Source organism: Portunus trituberculatus, chromosome 32 (genome assembly GCF_017591435.1).
Source record: "Portunus trituberculatus isolate SZX2019 chromosome 32, ASM1759143v1, whole genome shotgun sequence".
Taxonomy (NCBI): Eukaryota; Metazoa; Arthropoda; class Malacostraca; order Decapoda; family Portunidae; genus Portunus; species Portunus trituberculatus.
Window position 1 is genome coordinate 14883162 of NC_059286.1, and position 11342 is coordinate 14894503.

The 11342-nt window shown below is 41.4% G+C and overlaps 1 protein-coding gene across 1 annotated transcript in view; it reads right to left on the bottom strand.

Annotated features, from left to right (window-relative positions):
- Window positions 1–11342, bottom strand: part of LOC123511876 (teneurin-m-like) — a 475744-nt gene that overhangs the window by 12812 nt on the left and 451590 nt on the right. The window contains 4 exon segments of the mRNA XM_045267930.1: window positions 3497–3523; window positions 5328–5538; window positions 5872–6101; window positions 8366–8474. Coding sequence (XP_045123865.1) covers window positions 3497–3523; window positions 5328–5538; window positions 5872–6101; window positions 8366–8474 — 577 coding nt within the window.

The window sequence follows — 11342 nt, forward strand, 5'->3', positions numbered from 1 at the left end:
TTCAGGACACATAATACAAACAAATAATAGCAGCACAGGGGATTGATTGACATTTTTCAACACTGTGAACAGAATACAAGGTCAAAAATACAAACAGTTACAATTAAACAAAGGTGAACATAATGGTGGGCAGGGGAGGAAGGGAAATGCTCGTCTGAACATGAATGCAAGGGAATATTACAGAACAAGTGGCAGAGAAGGAGAAAGAGTCCCTAAATGAATCTGATTTTCAAAAGTTTAGTTTCATACAATGAATGAAGAAACAACAGTCACAGTAAAGCAGAACTTTCTTTAATAAAATGAGAAACTGGAATGTACTGTTTTGTTATGAATACTGAAACTTGACTTCACAAGACATCTAAAGAAAGACACACTTCATATTAACTGAGAGACTAGCACAGAAACCATAGGAAACATGATCAAAAGTAGTATAGATGAATATAAACTAAAAAAGTGATAAAAATAATCAATACTCACTGAAATGAAACCATACTCTGTTCAAAAGTACTAGAACACAAATGTAAGAAGCTATGTACCACTTAGGCTAAGGGTCTCAGGGGCTGGAACCTGACACATGCAAGGCCCGCCCCTCACTGGGACACAGGAAGGCTGATGAACTTTTCCATACTTGGGGTGAAGTAATAATAAAAATCTCTGCATGAAATTGTAAAAAAAAAATCATGCAGACAAATGCACATACGCATGACTGCTGGCAAACACACAAACATGTTCTAAACATATCAACGGCGTGCATCGCTTGGTACAACAGTGTTTGGCGCAAGACAGAGACACAGAGGATTGTGAAAACCCGAGCATCACTGGGAACTTGTGAGGTGGGCTGAGTGAAGGTGTGACATGCAGAGCGCGCACGCACACACACGCACGCACACACACACACACACACACACACACACACACACACATACCTCTCTGTCTGTCTGCTGGTTAGTCTTTCTGTCTGTTTGTCTCTTTTACTCACTCACTGTTAGCTTGTTTCTCTCTCTCTCTCTCTCTCTCTCTCTCTCTCTCTCTCTCTCTCTCTCTCTCTCTCTCTCTCTCTCCTAGGTTCTTGCAGCATGTGTTCAGAGCAGCTTCACACCATGAGGACCACAGGAAAGCATGTTGAATATTATGAAGGAAAGTGTAAAAAAATCAGCCATTTTTATTGCAAGTCTGAATTTCAGGCCAAAAAATGAAGAAAAAAGTTACAATGTTTTACTGATCAGGAGTGAATGTAGCCACACCATCCATGGCGGGGACAGCAATGCTTCCTGAAAACAATAACATGGTGGCACAGAAAACACAGGGCGCCACTAGGCACTTGAACACGAACCAGCAAACACCCAGGCCGGCGCACCCCCTTCCGACACCAGCAACATGGGGGTGGAGAAGGGGGACACCGCTAACAGAGGTTTGGATGCAACACACCTCAGCCAACACACAAAGCACATTCGCTCAAGCTCGGCACAGACAGCAATGCGGGCAGGTGTGAGGCACAGTGGGGCATGCAGCGTCCAGGCAGCAGGCAGCGCGCACTACACGGTTCCACAGACCATGCATGTTTCACCCGTGGTCATAGATTATACATATGTACACATTGCTTTTCCTTCAACAGTAACCTTTGACCAATCACCAATTGCAAGGAAGGAAAAATCTGTTGAGTGACAATTTTGTATCCTTAGTTGTTTTGTCATTTACTGTACGTAACTGCATCATTGTGAAAAGATTCTCATGTAACTCAAAGGAAATTTTACAGTGAGAAAAGTTAACCGGGGCAACAGTGGCTTTGATACATTACTTTGAGGAGGCGACAAGGAAGCTTTGGCACCAGGAGAGATACCAAGAGCAGAGAACAACAAGTCTGCAGAAAGAATTAGCCACCACCATAAAGAAAACTGAAACAATAAAAAAAAAAAAAGGTGAGGGCGGCATGCAAACTGGCAACTTAGGGGGCAGTGGAGCGGGGAGAACCCTTGTGGCGAGTGATCCCTGTGTGGGAGACGAGGGGCACGAGAGGGGGAGCTCTTTGGGGTGGGGAGAGAGCTCACGAGTGGGAGTGGGAGCAGGGAGAGGCAGGAGACCACGCTAAGGTCGGGGGAGAGAGAGGGAGTGGAGTCTGGCATGAGGACAAACCACGAAGAGAGGAGAACACTGACTGACTTGCAGAGTATCACAGATGGAGGTGGGAAGTGTTACACAAGACTGAAGTGTTTGGAGAGTTTACTGTGACGCACTGTTCCCCTTGAGGTGAGCTGAACGGGACAAATAAGGGAAAAAAGGAAAAAAAGGCAGCCATATATATATGTATTCTCTATAAAAAGATGAAGAAAAAAATAACTAGTGACAGCAAATTGTCACAAGAACAGACATAGTGTGAAGACAGCTTACATTATCTTGCTTAATGGAATAAACACAAAATAATGATATTCAAAGAATGCAAAACTCATCACAAAGCTGCTTGACTGGTACTTTAAAAGCTTGTTTGACTCTATTCTCTCTCCTCTTCATACTTATTCTTTTGTAGCATTATTGTTCACAAGGCAAGTCCCGCGTCCAGGGCAATGAAAACACTCGTCTTTATTTCTGTAAGCATGATATCTATGATGGCCGGGTGACAGTTGTCTGGAAGTCAGCAGAAAATGTAATTAAAAAGGTAATTACTGTGCAAACTAAAGTCATGAATGAGAAAAGAAAATGTAATGTGGTCTCTCTCAGGTGGACTAAAGAGACAGACAAGGCAAGCAAAATTTTGCTAAGCTCCGCAAACAGTGAGAGGACGAGTCATGAGTGGAGTACTTCAAGAGGGAGGGAATAACAGTTTACTGCAAACACTGCTACTAACTGGACACAAGCAAAGGCCAAAGGTCTCAGGTGACGAGGGGCAGAAGAGACTACAAGTCTGGGCTGAGGGATCAGTGACTGCAAGGGACGCAACACGGGGAGACCAAGAGATATGAAACCAGGAAGGCTAAAGAGACCGAGGATGCTGAAGAATAAATCCCAATATTTCTCTCTCCAGATTGCACAGAACCGAGTGAGTCATTGAGTGAAGCAGTATTACATACGAGTAGTATAGCTGGTTATCAGTACTCATTAGTGACAGCAATGGAAAGATTATATAAATGACTAGCAAGCAAACACAATGACTGAAATCAGAGTGAAAACAAATGAGTGTAGAAAATACATTCCTCCATGCACCAAAACAAGTGACTATGGAATCCAGATCAGAGTTTAACATGTCTCCTATGAGGTTATCAGCGAAGGCTATGATTAAACGGCAGTGCAAATAAGGGTTGATGCTGTTAACTAAGAATAAAGTATATCATACAAAGTTGCCAGCTAACTCGATCTGAAAAAACTGTAATTCGACAAAACAATAATGAAAAAAAGAAAACTAGAAATATGCACCAAGAAAAAAAAGCAAAAGAAAAAAAACTTGGAATAAGAGTTTTGTTCTCTTTCTAAACGTGCTTTTGTTTGTTTTGGTTAATCTTACCTCGGGTGGAAGTAGTTCCATAAAATACTGTGCGCAGCACGAAGAGAAAGCTGCGGTTAACCCATACATTCCCACGACTACTACAAGCTAACGAGAACCATGACATCATTGCCTCGAGCGTACCAGCCCGCCTCCTGCTGCCGCCCACCATGCCCTCCCAAGGCTGAGGTGCAGACAGGGACTGAGGGAGCACACGGTGTGGCCAAACAGCCAGACCGGACTCTGTGTTAAAACTGTTAAGACTGCCTTGGACTCCCATTATAGGTCACATTCTTGGCAAAGCAAACTCTTTACGTTCAGATATTATTACAATGAATTCCAACATGCTCCTGGAATTACAATGTACGGCAAGGATATTTTTGTCCGTCAGCAAGTATTTCACATTACAGGACCTTTGAGTGGTGAACCAGCAGCGGGGCACGAGTCAGGACAAGAGGAGTTACCTGTTCTAAGAGGCGGCTCGGTACGCAGGGGGGCGGGATGAGAGGCACAACATGGTACTTGTATCCTGCTCACAAATTAATGCATCCAACACGGGTACCCCATACAACTCTGCTAAGCTGGTACTCTGCTTGGGCGGCCACCTGCAGAGTACCTCAACACTACCGGTACCTAAGGCGGGTCACAAGGCCTCGCTCTCAAGTCCTCGGGGCGCCAGTGTACTCAGGACAGGGAGGGGGGGGAGGAGGGGAGGGGGAAGGGGAGGCAGCACCGCCGGGCTCACCACACCCCCGACACGGTGGCGTGAAGCCCAGTGATGTGTGGTACTGGCTTCACCCACCCGGCCCGACAGAGTTGCGGGTGAAGCCAGCGGTGCGGCGGTACACTCTTGCACTCGGGGCTTGAGGATGCGAACCACAGAGGTCACCCGTGAAACCTTCCACGAAACAAAACCTTGACCTCTGCACGTGGTCACCTCCAGGGCCCCGTGTGAGAGAGGCGGCCACTGTAGGTCTGCAGGTAACATGCTCAACCCAGGAGTCCCAGCAGTCACCGGGACCCTCAAACTGAACACGGCAGAGACCAAACACCAGATTTTGTTTTCCACGAGGCTTGGCGGGCGACCCCTGGACCCATTGTCTACCACAGTCTACTGCAGCAACACAAACGTGACTACGCCTCAGCCGTGTCACACCCATAACAAACGGCGTTTTGAAGTACAGTTACTACGCTAGTTTTGTAGCCACCCAGCGCCAGACAAACACAGACAACTTCCAGATGGTACGCGTGGGATGCAGTACAGTGATAAAAATACTTTATACTTTGAAATAGTATCATCCTCCAGTAAAAAAAAAAAATATTAATTCTAGGTTATATGAATATAATGTATTTTATTTTTAAATTTAAGAATAGGGAAATGCTTTACATGTCAACCTTAAGGAAAAGAATAATAAATCCTATGGTAACATTGAAACCTGGAGCCTTTTACGAAAAAGGAAACAGGAAGAGCTGAGATCAAAACAATGAATGAATGGAGTTGGTGTGATGGTTGGCACCATTATGAAGGCATTGAAGGTGAGTCATGGTTAGCTCTCAGTAACAAAGAACACTTCTATTTGATTATTACATAAAAATTTAAAGAGAGAAGTCAGGAACGTGAGATGAACCAATGTCAGTGACAATTGTTGTGCGAACTGATCATTGCACACTTTTTGGAATACATTGAAGATCCAGGACAACCAACAACATTTACTCCTACTGGTACATGAGACTAAATATTGAACAACTGTCATGGACAAAGAGCAAGTGCAACTCTTGGACTGAGGTAAAGCGTGTGTTCAATGTATTCTACTGACATAAAGACTCCCAGTGGTCCGGCACCTCTGCTTACCTCTTGTTGAAGGCCTCGGATTTGGTGTAGTGCTGCAGCGAGTCGTCCTCAATCAGGAACTTCATCTTCTCGAAAAACGAGGCGGTGGCGGCGGGCGGCTGTTTCCGGAGCAGCAGGTCGATGGGGGAGGAGGCTCGGGACATGCACAGCTGGGACCCGTTGCAAGCGATGTGGTCACAGCACTCGGGGTCCTCGCAGTCCTTCAGGCCGTCTGTGGGTGGGCAGGAAAAATGGGGACACACGTAGGGTTGAACTTAAGGTTATCCAGAGACTGTGTTCTGCTGACTGTGGGAGGCTTGGGCTGCTGAGCTAATCTAAAGGCTCTGGCTGCAGAAGAGGAAGATCTAATGGTATTGGATTAAGATCAAGGAAATCTAATGCTCCTAACAAGGGAAGAGAGAAGTTTAGTGGTATCTTGATTGGAGAAATGAAAGAAATTTTTATGACGTACCTAGACAAAAGAGAATGTAATAGTATCTATCGAGAGAAGAGAGAAATCTAACGGTATCCTGGTTGGAGAAGAGTGAAATGCAATGCTCCTAACCTTTGTCATTGTCCTTGTCGTCATTGCACAGAGTCTCAAGCATGGCGGAGCAGTCAGGGCCGTCCCACCCGTTCTCGCAGCTGCACGACCAGATACCGTCCTCGCCCCTAGCGTTGCAGGTCCCGCGGTTCCGGCAGTTCTCTGGGCAGCCCGACAGAGTACAGTGGCGGCCGTTCCAGCCTGTCATACACACACACGTCCCGTTCTTGCACTGGCCGTGTTCGTTGCACCTGTTGGGAAGAGTGTTGGTTCAGGATGGGGACAACGTAAAGGGACATAAGATGATGATGCAAGAAAATATAGGAAAATGCAATATAAAAAAGGAGAAACAAGGAGTGGGTTGATTTAAGAAGGGTGGACTTTAAACAACATAAGGGAAGCTATAAAGATGTGATAAAAAGAAAAGAAAGTAGTATCAAGTCAACTGAGAGAATACATGAAGATAAATAAAGCTGCCAGAAATCAGTTTGGTCAAGAACTTAGAAATAAGATCACAAGAAAAGCTGAAAAAATGTTGATGAAATGGAAAGATAGAGATTAATTACCTTTTGTCATTGTTATCACTACCTTTACTATTACTCGTATCATTATTATTATTACTATTATTATTATCACGATTATTATTATTATCATTATTATTATTATTATTATTATTATTATTATTATTATTATTACTATCATTATTACTATTATTATTATCATTATTATTATTATTATTATTATTATCATTATTATTATTATTATTATTATTATTATTATTATTATTATTATTATTATTATTATTATTATTATTATTATTATTATCACTATTATTAATATTATTATTATTATCATTATCATCAACATCATCAGCAATGTCATATATTTTTCGCTACTATTATAACCATTAACTACCTTTCACTATTACTATTACGATCACCACCGCTATTATCATTATTATTACCACCATTATCACTATCAATACAATCACCAATGTCATATAATTCTCGTTACCATTACAACCATTGACTGTAACTACCTTTCACCACCACCACCACCACCACCTCCACCACCTGTGCCGGGGAGGTGAGTGGCGGTAATTACACATCACATGACGCTAATGGCGGTGATGGAGACAAAACGTTCCCACACTGACACCATTTGTGATTTAATGCATGTTACCGAGCCGCCAAAATTTTGTAATGGGTACTTCACTGGCTGACCGAGTTACTGTGCTTTGTTTATTTATTTACCTATTTTTTATGCAAGAGGGGAAGACTGGACAAGAACAACAAAAACGATGGAACAGAAATGGAATAAAAATGAAGGTCTAATGAGATGTCAATACAAAAAAAAAAAAAAAAAAAAAAATGAGGAAAATAGACAAAAACGAAGAAAAAAAAGTATATTATTTGCTGAATGAATTACTATACCAGTATGAAAATGAATAAAAAATAGTCCCCCGCCACAAAAAAAAAAAAAAAAGGTATTTGGTGACCGAATTACTAGTGTATGTCGATAAAAGACACACAATAAAAAGAAAGAAAAAGAAATACAAAAAAACAATAGGGGTGCAAGATTAGACACACAAAAAAGAGGAAATGAGAAAGAATAAAAAAAGGATACATTTAATAGAAAAGTTAACTACAATCTTAACCCCTTCAATCTAATGGTGAGCTTTGCAATTCTTTACTTATTTTTTTCCTAAGAGCGAAAAAAAAGAAAAGAAAAAGAAAAAAACATGATAGTAAATAATAAAAACCCAGCCTAAATAAAATAAACGACTTTGAGATTAAAAAAAAAAAAGAAAATATCGTAAAGAAGACAAGATGACCAAGAAAGTAAAGAAAAATAAAGCAAATTATGGAAAAACAATAAAACATTCTAAAGATCGTTAGCAAAACAAGATAAAAAGCGAAAAATAAAGAAAAAAAGTAAAACAAAGTGAAATAAAGATAAGACGAAATAAAAAATATTCTAAATGCGTAAAAAAAAAGAACAATAAAAGAAAAAAAAAGCGAAACAGTGACAAAACAAAAACATTCTAAATACGTTACAATAAAGACCAAGAAAGAAAGAAAGTGAAATGAAATGAAATGAAAATAAAAAAGAATGAATCAAAAACTCTAAATACGTAAAATGAGACCAATAAAAAAATGAAATAAAGATGAAAACAAAACAGGACATTCTAAATACGATAAGAAAAAAAAATAAATAAAAAAGCGAAACAAAATGATAAAAACAACAAGAAATTTTAAATACGTTAAAATAAAGACTAATAAAGAAAAAAAATAGATGAAAACAAAACAAGAAAAAAACTATAAATACCTGAAAATATGAAAAAATAAAGAAAAAATCCAAACAAAGTGATAAAAACAAAATAAAAACAATCTACATAGGTTAATAAAATGACCAATAAAGAAAATAGCAGAATAAGAATAAAAAAAAAAAACACTCAAAACAAGACAATTTGAATACACTAAAAACAAACACCACCACATTTCCACACACTCACCTCGGGTCGCATAACTTTTCTGAGCAGTTGTCGCCTTTCCAGCCTTCCTCACATGTGCAGGCGTCATTTTCACACACCCCGTGCAGTCCGCAGTCCAGAGAGCAGGATTCTGACGGGAAAGCAGAGAAGGGTCACGTTCCCACAGTCACTCCCTCACCAAGAATTCTCAAGGTCACACACACGAGTTGAATTTGAAGGTCAGTGGTCAAGAATATTCGAAAGGCAAGCTGAATTCCAAACGCTTTCTTTCCTTTTTTTACTTGGTTTTCCTCCTATTCTTCTTCTTCCTTCTCCTCCTCCTCCTCCTCCTCCTCCTCCTCTTTAAAGGTTGTCATTTTTAAAGATGTGTTTTTTTAATCTATCCGTTATTTCTTAGTGTTTTTTGTTGTTTGCTATATAATACTAAAACAACAACAACAACAAAAAGGATGTTTGTATGTGTGTGTGAGAATGTGAGAGTGTATGCGCTGCGCTGTATGGGATTGTTGGCCTTTTACACACACACACACACACACACACACACACACACACACACACACACACACACACAACTTCCTCTGATATTGCATTCCACTGATGTATTGTTCTATTTTGAAAGCTATATTTCTACACATCCTTATCTCCTTTTTCACGTGTGTGTGTGTGTGTGTGTGTGTGTGTGTGTGTGTGTGTGTGCACGTATACGACTATCCTTATACCCACGGTACAAATACACACACACACACACACACACACACACACACACACACAAACATTAACTTACAATACAACATACACATACACGGGGGAGAAGATGGAAATGTTTACACGTTCACAACACATCACCCACTCACCCACCCTCACCCTCACCCTCACCCTCACCTTCCCACCTTCCCTCCTGCTAGTGCTATTACCTCTCCATCTCTCCCTCCCTTCCCCCGCAGAGGACGAGCCGCTACAACACGACACCTTTCGCCCCATGAGTTACGTTCCTCACTGGGCGGGGGACAAAGTTAATAACCTGGCGAAGGCGCGAGTCCTGCACGCCTTGGCTCCGCGTTATTAAATTCCAAGTTGTCTGAAGTAGCGTCCAATGGTGACACTTCCTGCTCAATACTCGCTTCCCGGAGACTTGAGCTCGAGGAGGAAGAAGAGGAGGAGGAGGAGGAGGAGGAGGAGGAGGAGGAGGAGGAGGAGGAGGAGGAGGAAGAGGAGGAAGAGGAAGAAGAGGAGGAGGAGGAGGAGGACTAAAAGGAAGAGAGGAAGGTAAGGAAAGGACAACTAGAACAAGAAGGAGGAGGAAGGAGACAAGATGACTAAAGAGAGAAGGCAGAAGAGAAGGAGGAGGAGGAGAACTAAAAGGAAGAGAGGAAGATAAGGAAAGGACAACTAGAACAAGGAGGTGGAGGAAGACAAGACAACTAAAAGGAGGAGGAGGAGTAGGAGGAGGAAGAGAAGGAGAATAAGGTGGAGAAAGAGAATGAGGATAACTAAAGGAAGAAAACAAAAACGATGACTGAAAGGAGGAAGAGGAGGAGGAGGAGGAGGAGGAGGAGGAGGAGGAAAAGGAAAGGACAACTAGAACAAGGAGGAGAAAGAAGACAAAATAACTAAAAGGAGGAGGAGGAGGAGGAAAAAGAGAAGGAGGTAGAGAAAGAGAGTAAGGATAACCAAAAGAAGAAAACAACAACAATGACTAAAAGGAGGAGGAGGAGGAGGAGGAGGAGGAGGAGGAGGAGGAGGAGGAGGAGGAAGAGGAGGATAACTAAAATAAGAATAACGACAAGACGAGAAGGATGAGGATGACGAGGAAGAGATAGAGGAGGAGGACAGCTACAACTAAAAGGAGAAGGATGAAGAAGATGACAAAAAAGGAAGAGAAGGAAAGGGAAAACATCAATAACAAAAACAAAGAATAAGAAAAGAACAACTATAATTAGAAGGAAAACAAGATAAAGACGATGGGGAGGAGGATGAAGCAAAGAAGAAGCAGGAGAAATAAGGCAAGGCAAGGTTAAACAGAAAGGAATCGGAACACCTAAGTTATCAGGAAGCTGCAGTGAGTAGGGGTAGTGGCATCTAGCGGCCAAAAACACAAGTTCCTATCCCGTCACGCCAGTGCTCTTCAAACCTCCCATCACTGCTAGATAAATTGTTCCCTTTAACATTTAGAACTTTTTAGACACTTTTTTTTCTTTCCTTGTGCTGTATTGTAGAAAAAAATTGAGTTAACTTTCTGTTTTCTGTTTTCCTCCAGTGTCTTCATGTCTCCTAACAATGTAGAAATTTTGCTAATCTATCACTAGAACCGTAACAAACAACCTTAGAAAACCCGTGTAACTTCGCCTCGCCTATTTTCAAAACCAACAAAGATGACTAACCAGATTCGTTAGTGTTTCTCCTGTCAATAACGTAGAAATCTTGTTAATCTATCGCTAGAACCGTATAAATAGTCTTAAAAACTTTAGTAACTTCATCATTGGCCTGATTCTTTATGTAGTGTTTCTTCTGTTAATAATGCAGAAATCATGTTAATCTCTTACTACAATAAAAAACCATTCTTTAAAATCTCACATGTCTTCAAGCATAGCCTTTTCAATGTAGGGTAGATACATCGCGGAATTGTTTGAGAATATGATCCTTAATTTAATAAAGTAGAAATCATTTCAATCTCTCACTATTACCATAGAACATACTCAAGTGAACATACATACTTTACTTTATCAATGTAGTACATACTTTATCAATGTAGTACAGATGCAGACGCGGAAGTGTTTGAGAATATGGTCCTTAATTTGATGGATGATACCTGACTACAACGCGCGCTACAACCGTGACAAGTTTCTCTTCCTTATTAGTGCGCGGCGCCATTACCGTGGGAATGCTTTGCCATTATGCTGTGCAGCGAGGTGTTTGGGGCACGTCCAAGGTGCGGCGCGGCGACACTCACGCTGGCTAATTGGCGAGGCGGCTCCTGTATATTGACGAGGCTTCCTGC